Below are 26,975 nucleotides of genomic sequence, written 5' to 3' on the forward strand. Positions count from 1 at the left end.
GGTAGGAGGAAGGATGCCACCTGCTCATACAACTGTGGTTACCACTTTCCATCAGGCTTACCTGTGAAGGCGGCACCAAGAAACACAGCTGTCTTCCACATCCAATGTCTTCATTTCCTGCAGAATTAGCTCTATTGTTCTGACCATATTTGCTGATATCTGTATTCTGATCAGGGAGCCACTGAGGTTTATAATGTCTGATATACCCTGCTCTCCCACTTGGTCTGGTACTGGAGGTTCAGGGACATCACCAGTCCAGGGCTCTCCTCTAGTATTGACCATGCTGCACACAGCACGCCCAGGCCCTGCAGAGCACTGCACAGATTCCACATACTTTGGCTGGTGATCTTGAGGTTGAGAAACCCAGTCATAGGAGGATTGGGGGCATCAATTCCTGCTGTTGTCCAGGAGTATGTGAAATCACAACCAACACAAAGAATAACTGGCAGGTGACTGACAACAGATCTTACCTGAGCAGTTAACTAGTCACTACACACACGTGATATCCTCTAGTCCAGAATTTAGGTCCTGGGCTGTTAGCACTCCAGGGCCCCTGAACATCCATTTCAGCATGGGAGTGACTGCTTGTCATCCAGGGATCAGCTGAAGGGATTGGAGAGTTCCTTGTGTGTGCCCAGCTTTTCCATCCAATGAAGAATTGGTTCATGCTGGTTGCAGTGGTACAACATGAGGTTCTGTCTGCTCACATCACTTCTTTGGATTAAAGCATTGTCTCAAGCCCACTGTGAAAGGCATGTTCCTGGGACTTGGGGTGGTGGCGATTGCTCAGTCCCTTGCCTAACACTGAACCCAAGTCCTGATCACACTGATCATAAAATCAAAATTTTAATTCCCACTTACGTGTTACACAACTCACTTGATGTGGAGAAGCTTTGGTCTATCCTGAATTATTGTCATTGGATTAATAAAATCAATCTGGTCCACTAGTTTGGCTAGTGGTAGAGTGCTTACCTAGCATGCACGGAGACTGTGGTTTGAGTCCTCCGTACTATATACATAGAAAAAAGCTGGAAGTTGTGCTGTGGCCGAAGTGGTAGAACTCTAGCCCTGACAAAGCCCAAGGACAGTGCTCAGGTCCTGAATTCAATGTCCTGGACTGGTCAGAAAATAAAATCGTAATCTGTGCTGGGAGCGAGGCCTAGTGGTAGAATGGTTGCCTAGCATGCATGAAGTCCTAGGTTTACTTTCTTGGTATACATAGAAAAGGCCTTATATTGTGCTATGTCTCAAGTGGTAGAGTTCTAGCTTTAGGCAGCTTCGCACACACGCACACACGTAATCTATTTTGTGAAAATATACCTCCTAAAAGGCAAATGGCTGGACTGGGAGGCATTGCTCAGGTAGTAGAGTACCAGCTGTGAACGAGAAAGCCAAGAAGAAGTGTGAGGTCCTGAGTTCAAGCTCTGGTACCAGCACACACACAAAGGAAATGGTGTCCAAAAGCAAAGAGAAACGGCACAATATCCAGGTGCTGAATTACAGCAATAAAGTAAAGGTTTTAGATTTTATTGAAATGTTGCGTGTTGGGCTAGGAATGTGGCTCATTGGTAGAGTGCTTGCCTAGCGTGTTTGAAGCCCTGGGTTTGATTCCTCAGACCATATATATTGAAAAGGTCAGAACTGGTACTGTGGCTCAAGTAGTAGAGTGCTTAGCCTTGAGCCAAAGAAAAAGAAATGATGCATGGAAGATGTCATGGGAAAAAAATGAAACAGCTGTAGTATTAGAGACAAAGTAGTGTAGCATGGTTCCTGGGGCTTTAAGCCATGGGTGCTCCTGTGCAATGACATGGGTACATTTGAGTGATTTCAGGTAGGTGTCCGGAGCATTGGTGGGTTTTTCTCCACAGCAGCCTTGGGGTCATCTACTCATGATGGTGTTCTATCGGTTTCTTTTCCTTTCTCCTTGCCAGAAGCACAGATTTTTCTATAGTTTCAATGCTGAGGACCCAGTAGGGTTCCTGCAGGCAAACCCATGGCAGTGTGAGAACCCCTGTGACTTCACCCCCAGGCTCAGTGTTCTGAGCAGGTCTGGGCTTCATCCCTGGCGCTTGTCCTCCCTCCTAGATTTCTGTCCCCAGGGAGCTGTGATCCTTAGCATCTACCCGTCTGTCTTCTCCAGTTTAGTCAGCAGTAGTTTTCCCTGAGACTTGAAGTATATGGATCTGATTTTCAATTTGTCAGCTTTTCTTGTGTTAAGGATGAAGCCACTTTATATATGAGAGAAGAAAGTGGAATTTACATTTTCATTCATGTTTTTTGGGGGGATAATGTGGCGTTGAACTTGGCCTGGGGGCTACCACCCTACCCCTTGAGCCAAGCCCCACTTCCTGTTTTCTAGAAGTTAATTGAAGATTAGAGTCTCAGGCTGGCTGCCCAGGCTGGCTTTGAACCTTGATCCTCAGATCTCAGCCTCTTGAGTAGCTATGATTACAGGCATTAGCCATGGTCCAGCCCAACTTTTTCTTTTGAGATGGGGTTTTGTAAACTTTTTTGGCACTGTGGTCTGTCTCCCTCCCTCCCTTAGCCTTCTGCAGAGCAAGGATGAATGCTTTTGCCCAGCTTGTTACAAGTTTGAGCCTGAGCCCCTGGTACTTGGCTTTTTTTTCCCCTTTAAATGACAGTCTTGGGTTTTGAACCAGGCAGGGCCTAGACATTGACTGTGAACTTTTTTGCTCATGGCTAGCTCTCTACCATTTGTGCAACAGTTCCACTTCTAGCTTTCTGATGGTTACTTGGAGATTAAAGTTGCACAGACTGTCCTGCCTGGGCTAACTTGGAACCATGATCCTTAGATCTCAACCCCCTGAGTAGCTAGGATTACAGGAGTGAACCACTAGTGCCCAGTTTAATCTAGTTGTATTGTTGTTACTAAGTTGTGGTACAGAGAGATTACCATTTCAGAATTCAGGTGGTGCATACATGTATGATTTAAGGAATGATACAATGTTGAATATAAGAAGTCTGTTCTTGGCTGGGAGTTTGGTGTAGGGGTAAAGTGTTTGCTTAGCATGTATGAAGACCCAGGTTCTATTCCTCACTTCCACATTCATAGAAAAAGCCAGTGTGGTACTGTGGATCAAGTAGTAGAGCTCTCTAGCCTTGATAAAGCCCAAGGACAGTGCTGAGGCCCTGAGTTCAATCCCTTGGACTGGCAAAAAACAAAATAAGAAAACCGATTGTGGTGCTCTTGTTTCTGGTTCTCTCAGTTCCAGACCAAAAACAGTTTCTACCACAATGGGTTGGGCTGTTCTTTCAGGGCTTGCGGTGAAGACCTTGACTGCTGGAATGTAGGGATTGTGGGAGGTTATCGTAGGCTCGGGGAGACTCACCTGGAGCTGAGATGGAGCTCTACACTCCTCTGGCTGGAGATTGAGAACCTTGATGTCAATTCTTCCGTGACTGTGGTGGTGTTGGCTCCACATTCCTCTCCCTGCTCCCCTGCTTTTCTCAATACACTCTTCTCTCTCTTTCAGTATTTAGGTCAGTTAACATCCATCCCAGAATACCTGAACCCCTCCAGTAGGACTGAAATCCTGCATTTCATAGACAATGCAAAGGTAACTGTCCTGCCCCTGGGCCTGCCCCTGCCCTTGCTCTCCTCCTGGCTAGGTGGTCAGTTCCTTCACATCCAGGATGCTCTGGGCTTTGGCCATAAGGACTGTGTCTCTGTCTGTCTGTGTGCTCATACTTGCTCCATGTGGTTTTGGTCCAGTCCCCAGCTCTTCCAGACCACGCCCTGGCAGTCTGGGTTGAGCACATTGGTGTCCTGGAGTGGCACGGCTGGGCTGGGCTGGGCTGGGCTGGGCTGGGCTGGGCTGGGCTGGGCTGGGCAGCACTCTGTTCACTCAGAGCTGGCCACATGTAGGACTCAGCCAGCACTGCTGCTGGGGAAGAGCCTGAGGTGGTGGACCCCCATTCCTCAAGCCCTGTGCTTCTTTCCAGCGAGCCCACCAGCTGCCTGGACACCTGACCCAGGAGCACGATGCTGTGCTCAGCCTGTCTGCCTACAATGTCAAGCTGGCCTGGAGGGACGGGGAAGACATCATCCTCAGGGTTCCCATCCACGACATCGCTGCTGTCTCCTATGTCCGAGATGACGCCACACACCTGGTGGTCCTGAAGACAGGTGCGCACTGGGGCTGTGTGCTGAGGTGTGGACAGGATTGGATCGGGACCATGTGCTGAGTTGGAGACTGGGAGGAGTGGGGCCCTGAGCTAAGTGTCAGGACGTTCGTGACACTTGGAGACAGCTTCCGGACCTCTATGCTGCTTCTGCCTGGTTCTAAGAACTGGCTCTGCCCTCCCCAAGTTGAGTGAAGAAGGATTTATGGTCAGCTGTGGGATCCAGGGGTCCTGGCACCTGACTCCTTGGCACCAGTTCCTATGCTGTCTCTCCACCCCCAGGCAGCCATATGCTGTGGCTGTCAGTGACACATAGCAAAGCCCTGGAGAGAAGGTTGGACCTGAAGCCTGGTTAGGATTCCTGACTCCGGCTCACCCCTGAGCTCTGTGCTCTTCCAGAGCTGGTGCTATGAAGGCAAGCTGTCCCCACGAGCTCAGTGCTCAGTCCTGCATGAGTGGGTGGGTCCTTTGGAGGATACTGAGCCCATGGTTTGAGGCTGGTGCCTTGGTGGCCCTCATGCTGGCTGCGAATCCGAGCTGACCTGATGTGCCGTCTCCTCTCAGCCCAGGACCCCGGCATCTCCCCCAGCCAGAGTCTGTGTGCAGAAAGCTCCCGGGGCCTCAGTGCAGGTTCCCTGTCGGAGAGCGCAGTGGGGCCAGTGGAGGCGTGCTGCCTGGTCATCCTGGCCGTGGAGAGCAAGGTGAGACCTCCTTCTGCCCATCCTGGCTATCCAGGCCCTGGCTCCCTCCAGCTCTGCCCACAGCTGGTACTACCTTAACCACACCTGCCTGTGGCCCCAGCTAGCCCCTCCTTCTCATCTCCCTTGCCCTGACCTGAGCACTGCCCTGAACTCTGGCCATCCCTGACCAGGCCCTACCCATAGGTCTGCTCAGGCTCTGCCCTATTCTAACCTGGGTCCTACCTACCCAGTGCTTATCCTGGCCTTGACCCAAGACAGCCCTCCTGCCTTCTCTCTCCAGCCCTGAGATGGCCAGCTGGGCATTTGCTCATTGATGTCTTCAGGGCACTTCCTGGTGGTGGCCTGGGGCCTGCAGCCCTGACTGCAGTGCTTGCCACTGCCTGCTTGCGCATTCCTCCATGTAGGAAGGCAGATGGTGCAAAGGAGGTGCTTAGGATGGGCCTGTGGGTTCAGGTATCAACTCCTCTTAACCAGTGGCCACTGGGTCTTCTCATGCTTTTTTTTTTTTTTTTTTTTGCCAGTCCTGGGCTTGAGCTCAGGGCCTGAGCACTGTCCTTGGATTTTCTCAAGGCTAGAGCTCTACCACTTGAGCCTCAGCACCACTTCCGGCTTTTTTTTCTATGTATGTGGTACCGAGGAATCGAACCCTGGTCTTCACGCATGCTAGGCGAGCACTTTAACCACTAGGCCAAACTCCCGGCCTCTTCTCATGCTTTTTAAGTTAATTTTGGCATTTGTAAAGTGGCTAGTGGTGACTGTCCAGTATTCTTTTGTGTTTCTCAGCTTGGATCCTCCCTCTCCAGCCAAAGTTGTACCTAGATGCTTCCCCATGTCACCGTGGGAGTGCCTCTGCCTCACATAGCAAGGCGTCCCTTATTCTTAACAGCGTTGACAGTGGTGGTGGCCTCCCTCCCTTTTGCTGTGACGGGGGAGGATGCTGATGGACACTTAAGTGGTAGAAGAGGTGGACCTGGGAGTTGACCCCTGGGTCTGACATGGGAACCCAGGTATCTAGACACTTTGTCCCAGAGGAAGTTCTGGAGCAGCTCACTGATAACTCCCTTTCTTTTCTTTTTCTTTCATTCTTTTTTTTTTTTTTTTGGTCCTGAGACTTGAACTCTGGGCCTGGGCGTTGTCCCTGAGCTCTTCAGCTCAAGGCTACTACCCTATTCCTTGAGCCATACCACTACTTCTACTTTTTTAGTGGTTAATTGGAGATACGAGTCTCTTGTTCTTTAGTGCCTGGCTGGCTTTGAATCTCGATCTTCATATCTCAGCCTACTGAGTAGCTGAGTTATAGGCATGAGCCACCGGGCCTGGCTGATAACTCCTTTTCTGACAGCAGCCCTGAGAATGCCTTTGACTCAGTATCTGCTCTCTGTTAGCATTTATAATGTGGAGGTCTAGTACTTGGCCCTGGCCTTAAGCACAGCAGCTGCTGTTCTCTGCTCACTGCAGGTCGCTGCGGAAGAGCTGTGTTCTCTGCTCAGCCAGGTCTTCCAGATCGTTTACACGGAGTCCACCATCGACTTTCTGGACCGGGCAATATTTGATGGGGCCTCCACACCCACCCATCACCTGTCCCTGCACAGCGGTATGTTGAGTGAGAATGGCCGTGAAGGTCAGGTCCCCTGAACACATTTCCTTCTGGCAAGGGCATGCTGGGAAACCTGGGAGTCAGAGCAGTCTCAGGAAATCTCCTTTGAGCCACCCAGGCCTGGGCTGCTGGCAGTGCAGGGCTTCTTCTGGAACCCATGTGGCTTTGGTGGAGCTGCCTCTGAGGTTGACGTTGAGGCTGAAGGGGGTGTGGGGGAAGAACTCAAGGTGTCACAGCTGGAACACCTTTGCGCATTCCACCACAGCTGGCAGATTGCACTCAGGCACCTTTTAGACCATGAAACCCCTCTTTTCTTTTCTTTTCTTTTCTTTTTTTTTTTTGGGGGGGGGGTCGTGGGTCTTGAACTCTGAGCCTGGCCACTGTCCCTGAGCTCTTCAGGTTAAGGCTACCCTTTACCTCTGGGCCTGGGCATGGTTCCTAAGCCCTTCAGCTCAGGCTACTACCCTGCCGGGGCCTACCGGCAGCAAATTGGGGTTCCTGAAATAGGGGGCAGGGACTGGAAAAATTAGAAGAGAGACAAACACATCGGGTCCGGGAGGTCTGCAACCCAGGCAAAAACTGCAGCGCCCCGTTTATTCTCAACTCAAAGTTTATATCCCTTCTTGAGACCAGGGCACTGCCAGGTGTTACATCCAGATGGTTAATCAGGGAACTGTTGGGGGTTACATTCATATGGTAAATCTCAGATCAATTGAACAGGAGAAGGCCAAAAAACAATGAGACAGTCAAGCAATTATCTGATGCAAATCAAAGTACAGTTTGATTCCACTCTTGCTCCCGACACTACCCTACCCCCTGAGCCATAGCTCCACTTCCAGTTTTCTGGTGGTTAATTGGATAAGAGTCTCATGGACTTTTTAGTGCCCAGGCTGGCTTTGAACCACGATCCTCCGATCTCAGCCTCCTGATTCGCTAGGGTTAAAAGATATGAGCCACTGCGCCCAGCTGTCTCTACTCTTTTTATTATCTCAGTTGAGCTTTGCTGTGTAAGGCAGTAAGCATAGTTCAGGGGATTGAGACATGGGTACTGCTGCGGCCAGTTTATGCCCAGCATCTTTCCCTTCCATGGTTTTTATTGCTAGAAGTGTCACTTCCTTTTTTCCTGGCTTCCTTTTGCTCCCATTTAAAGTTTTACCTTCCCCTGGGGTCCCCACCATCACAGCTCTCACTTGGCTGTCTGCCCTGGCATTGCGATGTCATTTTGCTTAGCTTTGGAGCAGCAAACCACAGTCTTTACCACGTAGTACCATCCATCCAGTCATGTGTTGGACATTACCTAGATAGCTGCTTTGTGTCTTCAGTCTTGGAGACTCCTTTATGCCTGAGAGCTATCAGTGCTGGGGTCAGACTGTCTGGTTCTGCTGTGCAACTGAGAACAAGGGGCATGACCTCTGTGATTTAGTTTAGCACATAGCTGACATCCCCAAAGGAGGTTTTTAAAATTCTGGGCTTTTTTTTTATTTGTGGGGCTTGAAGTCAAGGTCGGGGGCACTGTCCCCTGGGTTCTTTGGTCAAGGCTAGCACTTGAGCCATAGCACCAATTCAGCCTTTTTCTGTGTATGTGGTACTGAGGAATGGAACCTAGGGTTTCGTGCATGGTAGGTACTACTAAGCCACATTCCCAGCCCAAGGAGCCATTCTTACCTGGTCATGTGTGTCATCTCTGGACCCCATCTCAGCTTGCCACAGGGTGTGCATTAGATTGGATCCCCAGGAGGGTCCTCTAGTGTGGGGGCCTGCTCGTGGGCATACAGTCCATGCCAGACTAAAGGAATTCGGGGTCATCTGCTGTAGACACAGCATCAGGGTCGAACAGCCTCTTGAGTGCTGGACTGGAACGAACGCCTGTCCCACACCTGAAGTCACTGTGTCTTGCTTGTCCTTACAGATGACTCTTCTACCAAAGTGGACATAAAGGAGTCCTACGATGCAGAGGCCAGCACTTTGTAAGTATGCCAGGCCTCCCGTGGGTCCGCATTGGTACATTGTCCCCCAGGCTCACCTCAGCCCTTGACACCACTCTGGCCTCTGCCTATTCCTCACAGCACTGTGGATGGTAGTCTTCAGAACTTTCCATGTTGCTGTGCACCTTTGTGGCAGTTCTGCCATGTGCACCCACCTCTGCCACATAGGCTGTCCCCTCCGCTTCTTGCCCCTCTGCAATGTTGCTCAGGCCCTTGTCCCCTGAACTGCCTGTTGCCAGTCCCTCAGGCACCCAGGACCAAGCCTAGCACCCACACACAGCCATGCCCAGCCAGTTCTCCTCATGCGGTGGCCAGAGGTGGGCCTGGCACCCACACAGCCCTGACCAGGCATCTGAGTAGGTGTGGGATGCTGAGAGGATGAAGCTACCTGCCCATCCACTCTGTTCCTTTGCAGCTGCTTCCCTGACTCTGCAGATGGGGGGGGCCTGCCGTCCCTGTCCTTCTGCATGCAGACCTCGCCCCATGGCAAGACAGTGAGCGAGAGCGAGCTGAGCACCAGCGCCACGGAGCTGCTGCAGGATTACATGATGACGGTAACGGGCGGAGCTGGCCAGTGGGCGGGCGGTTGGGTTGCTTTTATTGGTGTTGAGAATAGATAACAGATTTTATTTCTAGCAATATTTTAATCTTTAAATTTTTTCTTACTGTTATTATAAAGGTGATATACAAAACACCTTACCCTTTTTTAAAAAAATACCTTACTTTTTTTTTTTCTCCCAATCTTGGGCCTTGAACTTAGGGCCTGAGCACTGTGTTTGGGCTTTCTCAAGGATAGAGCCCTACCACTTGAGCCACAGAATCACTTGCGGCTTTTTCTGTGAATGTGGTACTGAGGAATCCAACATGGGTCTTCATGCTTGCTCGGCAAGCACTCTCCCACTAGGCCAAACTCCTGACTATTTATTTATTTATTTATTTTGGCCAATGTTGGGGCTTGAACTCAGGGGCTGGGCTCTGTCCCTGAGCCTCTCTGTGCCCAAGGCTAACACTGCTACCACTTGAGCCACAGCACCACTTTTGGCTTTTTCTGTGTATGTGGTACTTTGGAATCGAACTTAGGGCTTCATGCATGCTAGGTAAGCACTCTGCCACTAAGCCACATTCCCAGTCCTGCTTATCACACAACCCCAGACTCTTGGCTGGTTTGTGCCCCAAGAGCACAAGGAGTCCCCATTTCCCATCCCTTGGCCCCTGTCCCCTCAGGAAGTGTGGGCTTGGGAGCATCTTGCTGCCTCTGGACCTTGCCTCCATTCTTCTGGTGAGCCCAGGCCAAGGCTGAGGAATAGAATCACGTGGATGTTCTGACCCGGTGTGGCGCCTGTTTCGGGGGCTCTGGTGAGGTTGGGTGCCCACACCTGCCTACTCTGCTTTTCTAGCTGCGCACCAAGCTGTCGTCGCAGGAGATCCAGCAGTTCGCGGCGCTGCTGCATGAATACCGCAATGGGGCCTCCATCCACGAGTTCTGCATCAGCCTGAGGCAGCTCTATGGAGACAGCCGCAAGTTCCTGCTGCTCGGTGAGCTGAGCCTGGGGGACCCCTGGTCCCCACTGGGGAAATGTGTGCACAGTCGGGGGACGGGGGCTCCATCAGGAATGGCAGTCACAAGGCCTGGCTGAGGTGCAGGATCGGCCACAGAGCTGATCTACTTAGAGCCTAGTGAGGAAGACTAACCCACTCCTGCAAACCCCCAGTTGAGCTGGATGGCTCCTGCCCGGGAGCAGAACGGGGGGTACACTAGGGCTGGGATTGGGCAGAACCCTAAAACCCAGGTGAACAAGCCAGAAGGAGATTCAGGGGGCTTTTCAAGGAAGTGACACTTGAGTGAGTTCTGATATAGGAGTTTGCTGGGTTGGGAGGTAGAAACATGGTTGCTGGTGGGAAGAACCAGCCCTCATTAACGTCCTGAGGCACTCAGTGCATTAGTGCAAGTAGTTGGCAGGCCTGCCACGGACTTCTGCAGCTGTACCTGTACAAACTGTGTCCCACACAGTGAGGTGACATGGAACATCTGTGGTTTTTCCCTTCTGTGAATACTGAGAACACTGAGTTGGCAGTAACCAGTTGGGGTACTGTTTCCTAGTAGAACAAGGTAAGATGAGTTTATTTCCCATCTTGCTGGGTTTATGAGCCTTGGCTGCCTGCTCTGGGCTCCTTACTGGTTGAGGGAAGATGCCTGCTGCAGCCCGTTCTGGCCCTTCGCTTTTCCCCATGGCCTCACGAGTCAGTCATCTAGCAGGTCCCTGACCCAGGACCCTGCACCCAGCTTAGAATGTGCCTCTAGCAACCCCCACACTGCTCCCAAGTGGGTACCTCCTTTTGAGAAGGAGATTGGGGTTGTAGATGGGGCCCAGTGGTGTATCCTGGCCACTCAAGAAGCTGAGAGCTGGAGGATCACAGGTCAAGGCCATCCCTGGCAGAAAAGTCTGTGAGATTCCATCTCCAATGAACTAGCGAAAGCTGTGCTTGAGGTGTGGTCGAGTGGTAGGGTACCATCCATGAGCAAGAAAAGGCCCTAAATTCAACTGCAGTAGTGGTAAAGAGGGTGAGGATGGAGAGGGAGAGAAGGAGGTTGGAGTTACTGAGACTGGGATCCCTACTGCTTAGAGCCCTGCCTGATTACTCAGCTCACAGCCCTGACTCAGGACAGTACCTTGCTGCTGATGGCAGTGGAGGGTTAGGAGGGGTTGCTCTGGGCCTTGGCTTTCTTACCTGTAAAATGGAGCTCTCAAAATAAGAGGTGAAGGGCCCAGGCCTGTGCCACACCGTGGCCATGGAGGTGGCAGTTGACAGCTGGGTCGCTTGTCAGAGAACTGGAGCAGCAGGAGCACAGCTCATGAGATGTTATGCCCAGGGGAAGCTGTGGCCTGAAAGCCGCGGGTGCTGTGTTGGCAGGTCTGAGGCCTTTCATCCCTGAGAAGGACAGCCAACACTTCGAGAACTTCCTGGAGACCATCGGCGTGAAGGATGGCCGTGGCATCATCACAGACAGCTTCGGCAGGCACCGTCGGGCACTGAGTACCACCTCCACCTCCACCACCAACGGGAACAGGACCGCGGGCAGCCCCGATGACCGCTCTGTGCCCTCGGAGGGGGACGAGTGGGACCGCATGATTTCAGACATCAGTAGCGACATCGAGGCGTTGGGCTGCAGCATGGACCAGGACTCGGCATGACGGGCGGTGGGAATGTGTACACCTCCACACCATCCCGGCCTTCCTGGAAAGAGCTGTCCGGCCCTGCCTGTCAGCCCTTCCCACCAGCCAGGGCTGGAGAAGTGCTACAGGCCCGGGAGGCCCCCGGCGACCGGGTCCTCTACTGTGAAGGAGCATGGAGCTGCCTCTGGACACCACGCACCCTCAGCCGTGCTGGGCACCGTGGGCTCGGGGAGGCCCGGTCCTGTGGACCTGGCCCTGGACAGCTGTTAATTTTGCACATGATGTTCCTCTTGTAACTCTCAGAGACCTTAAAAAGAAGTTTACTACAATGTGAATAATTTAATCTCTAGTTGCCAGGCATGTTTCTAAATTGGGCATCTGGTCCCTGTCCTGGAGTCCTGTCTGCCTGAAGCACCCGAACTGGGCTCAGGGGTCTTAGGGATTGGGGCAGCACAGGCAGAGGAAGGGGCAGGCCCTGTGTACTGGAGTCTCATGCGTGGACTGTGGGAGGTGTCTTGTCTCATTGTCCATATTCCTGCGCCACCCCTAACGAGTGCCTTCCCCAAGACCTTTGGCTTCCCTCTGCCCTCTTGCCCTCCAGACCCCTTAAACACGAGGAGAGGTGAAAGGTGACTCCACAGCCCGGAGGTCCAGTGTCCTGGACCTCTGTGCACCATCATGACCTGCGAGCATATGCAGAAACATGCTGGCTCCGGGCTGAGGACGCACATCCGATCAGGCAGGGGCTGGTTCTGCGGTCATGGGCGGGAGGAAGAAAAGCTCCTAAGGCTCCTGCGTGGACACCCCAGTTGTATCCAGATGGTCCCACAGGAGCCCCTCTGAGCAGGTGGCAGACCCTTGTATTCATAGCTTCAGAAGAGGGCATCGTCATGGGCAGTGGGTTTTGTTTTTGTCAGTTGTGGGGCTTGAACTGTGGGCCTGGGCACGGTCCCTGAACTTCTTTTGCTCAAGGCTAGCACTCTACCACTTGAGCCATAGCGTCCCTTTTGGCTTTTTGTTTATGTGGCACTGAGGAATCAAATCCAGGGCTTCATGCATGCTAGTCAAATACTCTACCACTAAGCCACATTCCCAGCCCACATCCAGTATTTTACAGAGAATTTTCCCTGTTATGGGCTGTGTGATTGGTCAAACCTGACCTCCAGCCAGGGACGGCTGGGGCACTGGTAATGCTGTCTAGATGAATGTGGCTATCCTGGGAGATTAGGAGAGGCAGAAGATAAGTCACAGCTGAGATCTGAGAGTCGTGGTTCAAAGCCAGCCCAGGCACTAAAGGACATGAGACTCTAATTAACCTCTAGAAAATGGGAAGTGGGGCTTGGCTCAAGGGTAGGGTGGTAGCCTTGAGCTGAAGAGCTCAGGTCGAGTTCAAACCCCATGACCACCCCCCCCCCCCACACACACACAAGATAAACCGTAGACTGTTCCCTGGGCTCATGCCCCTGTTGCCCTAGCCCATTCATGCCCAGATATCTCAGCACTCCACCACCCCCTGCACATACACAGAGGGGCTTCAGGGGACATAGTGGTAAGATGACACCAGAGGGTATTAAATGGATGACAGCAGGCAGCGTGACACAGAAAAGCTCTGAGGGATCACCAGGCGATGGTAGGACACTGGTTTATTGGAAAGCAGAACTGGGAGAGGGGCAAGATGGACCAGCTTCCAACCAGCAGCTACATAGTCAGTTCCTGCAGAGAAATGTAGACAGGGTCTCAATGACGGGGGGGGGGGGGGGGGGGGGAGGAAGGGCCGTTCTCCCTGTTAAAGCTGACATCTGAGGCATCTGGAGAGAGGGAAGGGGCCACTCTTGCTTACCATAATGGCATTGACGATGTCACTGTGGTTGTCCCTTAGGGCTCGCACAGCCTTGGCCCTAGACACGTTGGCTTGGGCCATTACCAGCTCAATGTCGCGCAGCTCCAGCCCAGCCTCATCCACCTGGTGAGGGAACAGTGAGGTACCTCAGGCCTAAACTCCCTAGGGCAGGGACCCCACCCGCAGGCAGGGACCAGGCCCTAGACCTTACCTCTTCCTCCTCCTCTTCTTCCTCCTCACACTCTGGCTTTGTCCCGGGCCCAGCTGCTGAGTCAGGGACTAAGGCCGAGGCCTCCGAGGGCACCTTGAACTTCTCTGCAGCGGCTTTGTGCACTTGCTGGGACAGGTCCTCTATCTATAGCATGGGACAATCTGTCAGCAGAGCCTGTCCACTCCCTCCGCTCTGCCCTGACCCTGCCACCTCTCTGCACCCCAGCTCAGACCTTAGCCTCTCCGAAGACCACATAGGTATCTGAGGCGGGGCTCTTGAAGACATCAGGCTTGGCGATGACAAACAAGATGTTCTTGGACTTCTGGATGGTGATCCTGGTGACTCCTTGGATCTGTCGCAAGCCCAGCTTGGACATGGCCTGAGGCAGAGGACAGGCTCAGACTTCCCCAGGGACCAGGGGTGGCTGCTCTTCCCTGTGGTCACAGCCTGTCCCAAGGGTCACCAATGACACTGCAGCCTTAGCTGTTTAGAAGGTCACTAGAGTTGACCCAGAGGCTCCCCATGGGCTTTCACTGGCCATCTGGGTCTTATCAAGACCCCTCCCTACCTTTCGTGCCTTCTTCTCACTGCGACTCTGCTTAGCTTTGGCGATGGCCTCACTGCTGCCTGTTGAAGCCTGTGAAAAGGTGGGGACTGAGCCACTGTGAGAGTGGGGGCCCACCCACCCTGAGGCCTGACCCTCCCCCCCAGGTCTGGGCACCTGGGCTGGGCACTGTGCCTTCTGAGGTGCGGAGGTATCCTGTTCATCCAGCTCAGCCGATGACTCCTCATGGCTGTCTGAGTGCTGGCCCGAGCCTGGGGCCTGCAGTGAGTCTGAGAGGGGGAATGGTGTGAGGCGGATGGCTTCCTTCCCCTCCCCCCAAGAACCCTCCAACCCTGGGGTGTCACTGCCCTCCCCGGAAGAGCCCAGCTTTACCCTGTGCCCCACCTCACCCTCCTCCAGGCTGTCCTCATCCTCTTGCTGCTCAGGGGCTGGACAGTGTCCACGGCCAGAGGGACTCTGGGCTCCCAAGGGAGGAGGCACTTGGCAGGGGCTTGAGATGCAGGGGGCCAGGTTCTTGGCTGTGTCTTTGGCATCCTTGGGGGCCGCCTTAGGACTGAGGAGGGCTGAATGGGGCCGGAGGCTGATCCGCTGTCTGGCCCCCAGAGGTTTTGTGGTTCCTGAGGCGGCAGTGGCTGCAGCAGCAGCAGCAGGGATCCCCTCTTCCCCAGGGGCAGGGGGTCCCACAGCTGGGGGAGCTGTCTCAGCAAGGCCATCAGGAACAGATGGATCAGGGGCCAGAGACTTACTCTGGGATGCACTGGGCAGACTGCTGGCAGGGTTTTCTGGGGGCTGTGATGGGGAGGACTCAAGGACACTGGAGGTGGTCTGGTGCTGTTTCCCCCCATGCAGGTCCAGCACAGGCTCCTGTCTCTGAGAGGCGGGGGCAAGCTCTTCTGGGCAACCCCTGCTGCGCCTGCGTGCCACCCTTGTGGGGGATCCTGGGCAGGAGGTCATAGGAAGTTTGGCTCCATGGAGGGCCTTGCTGCTCAGGCCCCTTCCTTCTCTAGCTGGGCTCAGGTTCTGAGCCTGCCTGAATTCAGGGCAGGCAGCAGAATGTGCCTTGGGAGCTTCCCTTGAGTCTTGGGGCCCTGATCCTGCTCCAGGTCCATGTTCCTGTGATAGTGGCTTGGGGCTTTCACCTCCCTTGTTCTTAGACTCCACGGTCGCCTGTGGAAGCAAGTGGGTCTTGATCCCATTATGGGTTTCAAGCCAAGCTTCCTGCCCAGGTACCGACAGACTTTCAGCTACTTCATCTCTGGCTCCAGAGGCAGGCTCAGAGGTCCTGGGGGCCTCCATGTCTAAGGTGGAGCCTGCCTCTTTCTCTGGTGCTCTGAGAGTCCCAGCCTCTGTAGCAGACTCTGGGCCATTTTGTTTAGCTAGAGTCAAGGCTGGAGACTCTGGTTCTTCAGAAGGAGCTGCATCCTGTTGTTCTTCCAATACTGGCCTTGTTCCTAAGGCCATATCTAACTCTTGTTGGGCCACAGAGGCCTCTAGCTTTTTCCCTGGGCTGCAGCCTGCCGTTAGTTGTAGGCCCTGGAGCGTGTCCTCAGTCCCTGGCTCTGGGCCTAAAGTGGAATTGGAGTCTTGAAGCAGTGGAGGTACAGTCATAGGGGAGTCCAGAAACCGGGTGATACTCCTTTCAATTTTCTGGGCCCCCTCTGTGGACACAGTTATAGATTTTGAGTCTGAGGTGACATTCTCATTTGGAAGTGCTGCCATGGAAGAGTCCTGGGGCAGGGTGACACCTCCCATCTTCTGGGGCCCCAGTGTGGCCTCAGCCATGGGCTCTTGGGCTGTGACATCTACGACTGGAAGTGCTGCAGCAGCAGAGTCCTGCAGTGCTGTGTCACCTCCCTCGGCTTGCTGGGGCTCCAATGTGGCCACATCCTCAGGTTCTGGGCTTGAGGGACAGCTCAGTCTGCCTTCCTTCAAGTCATCAGGAAGAGGACTTGTGTCATCTGGGCACAAGACAGGGCTAGCTTCAAGCAGAACTGGTGGTGACTCTTTGCCAGTGAGCTCCCAGCCTAACGAAGCACCTAGCCTCTCCTGGGAGGGTTGAGATGGTGCCCTGGTGGCAGGTGCCCCTCTAGCCCAGGAGTCAACTCCCTCGTCCCCTGCTTGAGGAGGGATCACTCTTGTAGCTGGCTCCACCTGGAGGTTCTGGGTTGCCTGCAGAACTGGAGGGGCCACAATAGCCTTGAACTCCTGGACTAAAGGGAGGCTCTTTTCGGTGTTCTCTACAATGGATTGCTGGCTGTGTGTGAGATGGGCGTCTCCCTCTGAGACCTGAGGGGTGGCCACTGTTCCTGAGGCCTCAGGGCCCCAGGTTGGGACCCCACCTCTATGCTCCTGTTCTGTCTTCTGGGCACTGTCCTGCAGCAGGGAGCTGGGCTGGGCGTGGGGCTCCGTGCTGTACAGCCTGTCATCATCTGCTCCTGCATACGAGGCAGAGTCAGAATCAGAGGAGGCTTCAGACGTGTCATCCCGGAAGGCAAAGGCCTCGTCCATGCCCTCAATGATAGACAGGTCAGACAGGGACTGCAGGAATGAGGTAGACGCACTGTCCTCCTCACCATCCCCAGCCACGTCCCCATGTGGGATCGGAGCATCAGCTGCCATCTCTTCCTCCTCCTCCTCCTCTTCCTCCTCCTCTTCCTCCTCCTCTTCCTCCTTCTCCTCCTCTTCCGCCTCTGGGTAGAGTGGTGTCACCTCCACAGCTTCCACTTGGAAGATGAGGCTGCCCCGAAAGGGCAAGAGGGCCGCTGGGATCATTGGGTCATTGGCCAGGAAGTCCAGGTCAAAGAAGTGGCCCTCCTGGCTCCAGGAAGAGCTGCTGTCTGTGGAGAGGCTGGACTCAGAGGATGGTGGCTCTGGGGGTGTAGCAGGGTTCGGCTCCCCTTCATCTGCCGTGGACCCCAGTGGGGACAGGCCCAAGTCACAGGGAAAGTCCAGCCCCTCAGTAGGGGCCAACAGGCTGAGAGAACAAGATGGTGATGAGGCCCAGCTGTCCCCATCAGCAGTGATGTAGGAGCCCGAGGGCGAGGTAGGCCCCGAGTCCAGCAGCTCATGCAGAAGCTCAGCCTCTGGGTTCCAGGTGTCTCTAGGGGTCCCAGGGCAGGGGAGCAGGGCATAGGTGGTCTTGGTAGGGGTAGAAGGAGGCGTGAAGTAGGAATCAAGGTCTGGGGGAGGGGAAGGCACAGGAAGATCACCCTGAGAACACAGCTCGAGGGGCGGGTGCTGGTGGGTGTGTCCACCCTCCTGGTCCCTGAGCATTGGCCAGGCTGCTCTGGGTGATGGGGGGGCCTGGCATGTCTCCTCACCCATCACGATCCGGGGCTCCAGGGTGGTGGGCAGCGAGGCCTTGGGGGACAGAGCCTCAGGGGGCCGGCCCTCGTCAGGCAGAGCTGGAAGGGACAGGCCCTCAGGGAGAAGTGCAGGACTTGTGATGCCCTCTGTGGGGTCTGCCCAGGCTGAGGGGGCCCCACCCGGCCCTGCATCCCAGCTGGCTCCCTCAGGCTGGGGCCGGGCACCTGGCTTGCTGGGCCCTGGGGTGAGGGCATGGGACTCTTGGGTGTCCCCTTTCAGGATGGCAGCAGCTGCATCACAGGAGAGATCTGTGGAGACAGAGGAGGACATGAAATACTCCTGACCATCACCAGACCAGGTGAGGAGAGGAGCCGAGCACAGAACAGGAGACAGCCCAGAGGAGGACTGCTCAGGGGTACACGGGAGGAAGGAGAATGGCAGTGTGCATGTGATGGGGAATTTCCAGGCCTTCCAGCAGAGCTGCTGACAGTGGCTTTGTGGAAAGGTTGTGGGTATTTTGGCTGTGGGAGAAAGCTAAGATTAGGGGGAAGCAGTGGGGATGGGGGGTATTCAGCAAAAGTACACCCAGTACTGAGCACTGGTGGCTCACGCCAGTAATCCTAGCTACTCAGGAGGCTGAGATCTGAGGATCAAGGTTTGATCCTTTCCTTTCAGGAAAGTCCTGAGATTTATCTCCAATGAACCACTGAACAAACAAACAAATAAAAAAAACACAAAACAACAACAAAAAAAACAGGAAATGGAGTTGTGGCTCAAGTGTAGAGCACTAGTCTGGAGCAATAAAAAAATTCAGGGACAGTTAGGTGTCGGCAGATACCTGTAATTCTAGCTACTAGGGAAGCTTGGATTTGAGGATTGTGGATTGGAAACCAGCCCAGGCAGAAAAGCCTGTGAGACTCTTATCTCCAATTAAGCCAGAGCTGTGGCTCTAATGGTAGAGTGCTACCCTTGAGCATAAAAGTTCAAGGGTAATACCAAGGCTTTGAGTTCAAACCCCAGGAGTGGTGCACATGCACGCGCGCGCGTGCGCGCACACACACACACACACACACACACTGCATCTAGTATATCTAGTTCCTGTCTCTCTCCTCTCTCCTCTTCTTTTTCTCTGCCCCCAATTGCACATGCAAAACATTCCAGGTTTCCCTTATGCCTCCTGTAAAGCAGGGGTCTTACCTTTCTGGGTCATCTCCCCCAGGACTTTGCTACTTGGAGGGGTTCTGCTCCACTCCTGTGACCCAGAGAGAAGGAAGCAGGGGCCCTGTATATTGTTGAGTTTCTAGAGGAGGAGTTAGAGCATCTGGCCAGAAGGGTAAAGGTGGAATGACTGCTGTAGCCTCTGGCTACACCCTCTCACAGTGGCAGCTATTCTGTGTGGTGAGTACCAGACCCTCCTGGCCTGCCCAGGGCACTTCTGTGGGTCCCAAGACATCCTAGGCCACAGGTGCTCAGGAAACATCCCTGCACTACCACACCCCAGGAGACAAGCCATGCCCACTTGCACACCATGAAATACTGCAGGCCAGGAAGTAGTTCGGGCCTTAGGAAGGTGGAAGACAACCCCTCCATTAGCACCCACCTTCTGGTTTGCTTTCTTGTCTCACCGTTGAGGTCATTCACTTATTTATTTATTTGCGTCATGGGCCTTGAATTCAGCCTGGGCACTGTCCCTGAGCTCTTCAGCTCAAGGCTACCACCCTACCCTTGAGCCAAGCCCCACTTCCTGTCTTCTAGAGGTTAATTCGAGATAAAAGTCTCAAGTCCTTTTGTGCCCATGCTGGCTTTGAAGCTTGATTCTCCGAGCTCAGCCTCCTGAGTAGCTAGGATTATAGGCATGAGCCACCGCAACCAGCTTGCACAGTCACACTTTTGCATGGGTGGTTTTCACTCCACACAATCTCAGTGTTTTCTGTGTGTTCTAACTGCTTACTAGCTTCATTTTGAATGGCTCTGTAACATCCCTCCCTCTCCTGGACCAGGGCCCAAAACAAATTTCTTCAAAGCATTAGCTCACCACCTACTGCCCCCAGAGCCCAGGCCAAGTCCTGCCCAAGAGTGGGAGGGGCCATGCTTAGGAGTGTGGCTCTGGGGTGATCTGGGCCGCAGCTGCCTGCCAGTGATGATGACTGCTCTATGTTACTAGCTGGTGGCACGGCATGACCAGCACTTCAGTTTTTTCTTTCTCATCTGCAAAGCAGAATGAGCCAGGCTGAGAAGTAAAGCTGAGGACTGCCACTCTGCTGGACAGAACTCAACCTCTGCTCCTAGCAGCATCAGGGTATAAGACCCTTAGCCACTTTGCTGCAGGGGGAGGTGGGTGGGAGAGGCAGTGTGTGTGTGTGTGTGTGTGTGTGTGTGTGTGTGTGTGTATCCTCCAGGTTCCTAGAGGCACACCTGACACTGAGAGTGGGTGTGGCTACTGGGGTGCCACTAAGATATCCCAAAGTCACACTGCTGGCTCTGTACTGACTCCTAGCCTGAATCCCAGGCAGGGAAGGACAGAGGTAGACCGAGATCAGAATGGAAAGGGAAAGAAAGGCCAGAGGTTTTTTTCTTTTTCTTTGTCTCCTTCAAGGTCATCAAGCAAGGCAGAACAGAGCTAGTAGAGAACCCCAGGCGTGAATGATGAGTAGAGGTGGCCACCTCTGGTAGGCGACAGCAAGGTGCCCTTGGCCCTGCCCAAACCACCCCTGGTGGACCTCCAACAGGGACCATCCAGGCTCTGAATGCCCCAGGCTAAGTGGACTGGCAACCCTTCTGGCTACACCAACACTCGCTGATCCAGCCTCTCTGGGACCTCCGCGGTTGCTGATTTTTTTGGGGTGGTGGTGGTGGTGTAAGGGGTTATGTCTAGGATACCTCCTCCAGGCCCCTCATCTCCCGGACTCAACTCGGCCTTCTCTCCTGCTAGCCTCTGGGCTCTCAGGGATATACCGGTCCTCTTTCTTCTCCCTCCTAGCCAGCTGCCGGCCCTGCGCAGCCTGGGGTGCAGTGGAGGCCCCTGGGGACGATGCTCCCTCTCCATCCGCAGGGATCTGCTGGGCTTCAGGCTCAGCTGGCGGACAATGGGGCGCAATGTGGCACGGCGGCCTGAGCAGGCGGGACCAGGGCCCGGGGCCTGCGGAGCCCCACGACTCCCGCACAGGGCCAAGGGCACGGCCCGCGCGGGGCTTCTGGCTGGCAGGGGGCACTGCCCGCGCCCCTCCCGCCCCTCCCCGAAAGCTGGGTGTGTGGCGGGGCGGGGGGCAGGGTTCCGGCGGCCAGAAGGCAGGGCTGAGCGCAGGACCGACGGGAGAGGAGCTGGCGAGGGGGACAGGGGCGGAGGGGAGGAGCGCGAGCGCTGGGCCGGGGAGGGGACGGCCGCGGCCTCACCTGTGCGGGGCCCAGGGCCCCCGGCCTCGGGCAGCGGCAGCTCCGCGCGGGCGGCCTCCCCGGGCATGGCCTGGACGTGCGCCCGCCCGTCCCTCTCTCCCTCGGCTCCTCCGTCCGTCCGTCAGTCCGTCCACGCCGCCGCCGCCGCGAGCAGCCTGCGCGGCCGCCGCCCCTCCACTGGGAGGGGGGCGCGGGTGACGTCAGCGCCCTGCCCGCCCCGAGCGAGCGGGCGGCGAGCGTGCGCCGGCGCGCCCGGCATTGCGGCGCGGGGGCCCTGCCGCCCCACCTCCCGCCCGCCCCGCGCCCCGCCCGCGCCGGTCCCGGGTACCTCGCATCGGCGGCATCTCCCCTCAGGGGAAGGAGGTGGCGGCGCCGCCCGCCGGGGAGCAGGGCCCCGGGAGCCGTGGCGCGGCGGTCTGGGGATGTGGCGGCGGTCTGGGGCTGTGGCGGCGCGCGCCCCCGGCCGCCCGGGGCGCGGGAGGGCGCCGCGGCCCCGCCCATCCCCGTCAGGTCCCGCCCATCCCCCCGCCGGCCCCCTCCTGAGAGGTGAACCCGAGCCGCGGCCGAGGAGAGAGGGGATTGGCTGGCCCTCGCCGTCGCCGGTCTCCATGGCAACCTCCTCCGGTCTCCGTGGCGACCGGAGCCGGAGCGGCCGCGCGCGCGGCGGGGAAGGCAACCCCGGTGAGCTCCGTGGCGGCGCGGCCGCTCGGGTCTCCCCGTGGCAGGGCGCTCGGTGCCCCCAGCGCCATCTCTGGCATCTCCAGGCGGAGAAAGGAAGCCACCCGCTTCCCCCGGCTCCTGGCCGCCGCCTCCGCCACCCCTTCGGGCCCTTCCTGAAACGCCACGGCTTCCTCCCGGCCCCGGCTCCGCCCAGGCTCCCCGCGGCCCCCTCCCCCCGTGCCAGGCGCGGGGACGGACGAACGACACGCTGTCACCTCCGCCGGCGGGATCCGAGCGCCCTCCCGGAGTGGTCTTCCGGCCGCCCCATCCCCCGCGGCGGCAATGCCCGGGTTCCGTGTCTCTCTGTGGCTCGCTTCTAGGCATCTTTCCAGCCTGCCTTTGGGGCTGTGCTCGTTCCAGCCTCCACTTCAGGACCTTCATGTCATCTCCAGGAAGTCCGATGTTTTAGCTGAATTCTCGCTCCACTGCGCTCACAGCTCCTGCCACCTGGTCAACATCAAGTCTGCTGGACTTGGGGCCCAGTGGGCTTCCAGTCCTGAGAAGGCAGCATGAGCTTGAATCTCTATTTCTCTCTGCTAAGGACGACTGTAAATCTAGGGGAAAAAAAGAAAACCAAAAGAGGGTGGGTGCTGTCTGCCCAGGCTGGACACACTTGTCAGGGAGTAAGTAGAGGAAGGGGAGGGAGAGGGTCAAGAAGAAAGCAGGGAGCTGGTAAAGGCTGGGTGAACAGCACAACACTAGTTATCTTTTGTTGTCCCTCCCAAAAAGAGGGGCCCAAGCCCGGTGTTTCCTAACTCCAGTCTACCAACAGGAGAACCAAATCGATTTCTTTGTTTAGAATGGAGGTTAACTACCAATGGAACCTGGCAACACTGGCAAGGAAACCTAACAGAACGCCCCCCCTCCTTTTCCTTTCCCTTCTTCCTTCTCCTCCCTTCACAACCCTCACCCATAAAAGTCCTTTTCCCATCAAAAAAGAATCAGGAGCCAGGCATCAGTGACTCTTGTCTGTAATCTTATTTACTTAGGAGGCTGAGATCTGTGGATCCTGTTCAAAGCCAGCCTAGGCAGGAAAGGCTGTTTTTTTGTTGTTGGTGGTGGTTATGGGGCTTGAACCGTGTCCCTGAACTCTTCTGGTTTTCTGGTGGTTAATTGGAGATATGAGGCCAGGAGTTTGGCTTAGTGGTAAAGTGCATGGCTAGGATGCATAAAGACCCGAGTTAGATTGCTTGGTGTATCACATGCATAGAAAAGCCAGAAGTGGTGCTGTGGCTCAAGTAGTAGAGTGCTGACCTTGAGAAAGCTCAAGGGCAGCGCTCAGGTCCTGAGTTCAAGCTACAGGACTGGCAAAAAACAGAAAAACAAAAAAACAAAAAAAACCCTCCAAACAACAAAATTGTAGATGAGTCATGCTTAGTCTGGCTTTGAGCCATGGTCCTCAGATCTCAGCCTCCTGAGTAGCTATGACTACAGGCATGAGCCACCAGTGCCAGGTGTGGCCAATTAAATACCAGAAAAATGGAAGTGGCATTATAGCTCAATGTGGTAGAGCTCTGACACAGTGCTCAGGCTCTGAGTTCAAGCCCAAGACTGGTTAAAATAAATAAATGGCTAAAATAATAATGAATGGCTAAAGAGCTGAGTGCTGGTGACTCATAACTGAGATCCTAGAAGGCAGATATCTGAGAATCAGTGTACCTCACTGTCCCTCATAGCAAGCCTGATGCTTATTGAATAGTTACATTAAGATGTAATGGAGTCGGGCGTGGTGGCTCACACCTGTAATCCTAGCTACTCAGGAAGCTGAGATCTGAGGATCTCAGTTCAAAGCCAGTCTGGGCACGGAAGTCCGTGAGACTCTTATCTCCCATTAACCACCAGAAACACAGAAGTGGTGCTGTGGCTCATGTGGGAGAGCACTAGCCTTGTCCCTGAACTAGGGACAGTGCCTAGGCCCAGAGTTTAAGCCCCACAACCAACCAACCAACCAAGATGTAACAGCCAGCAGGACAGAAAACACAAATCAATAGCATGAAAATTCAAATATAGGGACTGGGAAGGTGGCTTAGTGGTTGAGTACTTGCCTAGCATGCATGAAGCTCTGGGTTCAATTCCTAAAGTGCTAGAGTGCTAGCTTTTTTTTTTTTTTTTTTTTTTTTTTGCCAGTCCTGGGCTTGAGCTCAGGGCTTGAGCAATGTCCTTGGACTTTCTCAATGCTAGAGCTCTACCACTTGAGCCTCAGCACCACTTCTGGCTTTTTTTTTTCTATGTATGTGGTACCGAGGAATTGAACCAGGGCCTCCATGCATGCTAGGCAAGCACTCTACCACTAGGTCAAACTCCCGGCCCCTAGAATGCTAGGTTTGAACAAAAGAAGCCAAGGAAAAGTGCCCAGTCCTTGAGTTCAACCTCCAGGATTGACAAGGCTAGTGCTCTACCACTTGTGCCACAGTACCACTTCTGGCCTTTTCTGAGTATGTGGTACTGAAAAATCAAACCCTGGCTTTGTGCATGCTAGGCCAGCACTCTACCAGTAGGCTATACCCCAGGCCCCTAAGTTGCTTTTTGTAGAAGTGCAAAAGCAAGTCAGTGGGAGAGGAATCCTTCTATGAAGGATTCTGGAGTGACTGGACATCTGTAGGGAAGAAAACATACAAATTCTTTGTCTCACCAGTTATACAAATGTTTCTTCATGGGGCCGGGAGTTTGGCCTAGTGGTTAAAGTGCTTGCCTAGCATGCATGAAGACCCGGGTTTGATTTCTCGGTACCACATACATAGAAAAAAAGCCAGAAGTGGTGCTGAGGCTCAAGTGGTAGAGCTCTAGCCCAAGGACAGTGCTCAGGCCCAGGACTGGCAAAATTAAAAAAAAAAGTTTATATGAAGAATAACTTTTCTTGTGTCCTCTCCAGTCCTGGGACTTGACCTCAGGGCCTGGGTGCTATCCTTGAGTTCTTTTGCTCTAAGCTAGTGCTCCACCACTTTGGGTTCCACTTCTGATTTCTGAGTGGTTAGAGATAATAGTCTCATGTGGCGGGGAGGGAGGGGGCCTAGGAAGGTGGCCTAGTGGTGGAGTAGTTGCCTAGCATGCATGGTTCCTAGCATCCTGGGTTCCATTCCTCAGTACCATATACACAGAAAATACCAAAGTGGCACTGTGGCTCAAGTGGTAGAGTGCTAGCCTTGAGCAAAAACTCAGGGACAGTGCACAGGCCCTGAGTTCAAGGCCCAGGACCAGCAAGGGGAAAAAAAAAGTTCTAGGCATTTTACTTCCCAAACCTGGAACCAAACATGTTCAAGGAACTCTGGTTGCTTTTAGTGAGGGTGGTATTTATACACACACACACACACACACACACACACACACACACACACAAAAAACTCCAGATTACAGTTCAAAGCCAGCCAGACACCAAAAAGTCTGTAAGACTGTATTCTCCAATTAACCATCAGAAAACGAAAGTGGCGCTGTGGCTCAAGGAGCTGAAGAGCTCAGGGACAGTACCCAGGCTCAGAGTTCAAGGCCCATGACCCACCACAAAACAAAAACCAAGCCCCCCAAAACAAAACCGAACCAAATCCTAGGCTAGGGTGTAGCTCTCCCCGGTAGCCATGGCATTTATTTATCTAGCATGCAGAGCCCTGAGAATAGGTCCCAGAACAGCAAGAAGCACAATTTAACCAAGATGCCAGGCACTGGTGGCTCATACCTAGGCAGAGCAGATGAGATCTGAGGATCATAGTTTAAAGCAGTTCCAGCAGGAAAATGTGTAAGACTTATCTACAATTAACCACCCAAGAAAACTAGAAGTGGAACTGTAGTTTAAGTGATAGCCTTGAGCAAAAAAGCAAAACGAAGTCTAGGGCTGGGAAGGTGGCCTAGTGGTAGAGTGCTTGTCTAGCATGCATAAAGCCCTGGATTAGATTCCTCAGCACCATATAAACGCTGTGGCTCAAGTAGTAGAGTGCTAGCCTTGACTAAAAATTCAGGGACAGTGCCCAAGCCAAGTTCAAGCCCCATGACTGGCAAAGAAAAAAAAAAAAAGTGCCCAGACTGGGTTCAAGCCCTGGCCCCTGGCAGTTATGCTCTCACCCCTGAACAAAAACACCTCACTCACAAATAAACACTCAGGCCTGGAGTTTGGCCTAGTGGTAGAGCACTTACCTAGTATGCATGAAAACCTGCGTTCAATTCCTTGGTACCACATATATAAATAAGTCTGGAAATGGGCTGGGAGTTTGGCCTATTGGTAGAATGCTTGACTAGCATGCATGTACCCTAGCATTCATGAAGCCCTGGGTTCGATTCCTTGGTACCACATACATAGAAAAAAAAGTGGTGCTGAGGCTCAAGTGGTAGAGGTCTAGCCTTGATAAAGTCCAAGGACAGTGCTCAGGTCCTGAGCTCAAGCCCAAGACTGGCAAAAAAAAAAAAAAGGTCTGGAAATGCCTTGAGAAAGCCCAAGAACAGCACTCAGTCCCTGAGTTCAAGCCCAGGAGTGGCAAAAATAATCACCCTTAGGGAATGGAAAAATGGGCAATTTATAACACGGACAAGACCAGGCATTTCAACAACAGATTGGATTATCAAATGTACCCCATAGATAGCTAGTATCACTAGTCCCTAGGGAAAAGCAACTGAAAAATCATTGTCACCATACACCTGTAAGGATTTAGTGTACATACTGACCAGGATACAAAGGAACTGGAACTGTTGACAGGAATTTTCAGTCAACCTCAGTTGTATTCCAGATACATAAACCTGTGGTTTCCAGCTTTCCTCCAGGCTAGTCCTCTACCACTTGAGCCACAGCACTACTTAGAGCTTTTTCTGTGTGTGGTACCAAGGAATCGAACCCAGGGCTTCATGAATGCTAGGCTGCATTCCCAGCTCTGAAAGTTCCAAATCAGATATAGTTCAATGGTAAGTGGGCGAATGTAGTGTGAAAAGCCATGTCATGGTTTGAGCAACGGCTGTAAGGCAACAATTGAACTTTGCATATAATGTAAAGATTAGGGCTCTTTAGGCAAGCTCCTATCATGTATACTACAGAGCCAGGACATGTCACTTTTACCATGACCAAGTACCAATGGAGAAGGCTCTTAGAGTGGTCCCATGAATGCTGAGGCCTGTTCCAGCTCCAGTTCTGCTCAAGGCTCATCCAGCCTTGAGTCATCTATTGTGGAGGGAGCCACTTGAATGTTTGAACTGTAGGACTCCCCCACCTCAAATAAAAGTCAGTTGTCCCTAACAATGCACAGGGAAAAACTTTTATTTTCTTAAGACACAAGCTCTTCCTCCACAGGCCCCACGTTACATACTATAGTCCCCTTGCAAGCAGTCACGGTCCTTCCAGTTCACTACTCTCCCCCTTCCA

General features: G+C 53.9%; 2 protein-coding genes across 9 annotated transcripts in view; one reads left to right on the forward strand and one right to left on the reverse strand.

Moving 5' to 3' along the window:
* Ccm2 (CCM2 scaffold protein) overlaps positions 1-11,931 on the forward strand; it is a 50,800-nt gene extending 38,869 nt beyond the window's left edge. For all 4 annotated transcript variants that reach the window (XM_090332518.1, XM_090332519.1, XM_090332520.1 and 1 more), the window contains 8 exons: positions 3,495-3,578; positions 3,964-4,147; positions 4,708-4,844; positions 6,303-6,438; positions 8,351-8,408; positions 8,842-8,980; positions 9,824-9,962; positions 11,340-11,931. In XM_090332518.1, coding sequence (XP_090188644.1) covers positions 3,495-3,578; positions 3,964-4,147; positions 4,708-4,844; positions 6,303-6,438; positions 8,351-8,408; positions 8,842-8,980; positions 9,824-9,962; positions 11,340-11,620 — 1,158 coding nt within the window. In that variant the 3' untranslated portion in view covers positions 11,621-11,931. The remainder of the gene's footprint in view (positions 1-3,494; positions 3,579-3,963; positions 4,148-4,707; positions 4,845-6,302; positions 6,439-8,350; positions 8,409-8,841; positions 8,981-9,823; positions 9,963-11,339) is intronic.
* A 1,281-nt stretch (positions 11,932-13,212) lies between these two features.
* Positions 13,213-21,342, reverse strand: Nacad (NAC alpha domain containing). Of its 5 annotated transcripts, none has more exons than XM_090332525.1 (10): positions 21,246-21,342; positions 20,918-21,094; positions 17,749-17,832; positions 14,608-17,397; positions 14,375-14,487; positions 14,222-14,290; positions 13,886-14,032; positions 13,654-13,797; positions 13,443-13,565; positions 13,213-13,315 (listed from the first exon to the last, which is right to left on the reverse strand). In XM_090332525.1, the coding sequence occupies exons 2-10, from the start codon at positions 20,982-20,984 to the stop codon at positions 13,301-13,303; spliced, it is 3,552 nt and encodes a 1,183-aa protein (XP_090188651.1). In that variant the 5' UTR covers positions 20,985-21,094; positions 21,246-21,342; the 3' UTR covers positions 13,213-13,300. The 5 variants fall into 5 exon arrangements, with proteins under 5 accessions (XP_090188651.1, XP_090188650.1, XP_090188648.1 ...); XM_090332524.1 differs by having other exon boundaries at positions 17,539-17,832; XM_090332522.1 differs by having other exon boundaries at positions 14,393-14,487; positions 14,608-17,832.
* Between the last annotated feature and the right edge of the window lie 5,633 nt (positions 21,343-26,975).

Source organism: Megascapheus bottae, chromosome 5 (genome assembly GCF_031878675.1).
Source record: "Megascapheus bottae isolate mThoBot1 chromosome 5, mThoBot2.hap1, whole genome shotgun sequence".
Lineage (NCBI taxonomy): Eukaryota > Metazoa > Chordata > Mammalia > Rodentia > Geomyidae > Megascapheus > Megascapheus bottae.

What these genes read in the sequence shown, in the direction of transcription:
- Nacad (XM_090332521.1), bottom strand. Translation starts at nt 20,984, where the DNA reads ATGCCCGGGGAGGCCGCCCGCGCGGAGCTGCCGCTGCCCGAGGCCGGG. An exon ending in TGAGGACAGCCTGGAGGAGG is followed by an intron (nt 14,488 to 14,607) that starts GTGAGGTGGGGC and finishes TCCCCCTCTCAG; the next exon opens with ACTCACTGCAGGCCCCAGGC. An exon ending in AGGCACAGTGCCCAGCCCAG is followed by an intron (nt 14,291 to 14,374) that starts GTGCCCAGACCT and finishes ACCTTTTCACAG; the next exon opens with GCTTCAACAGGCAGCAGTGA.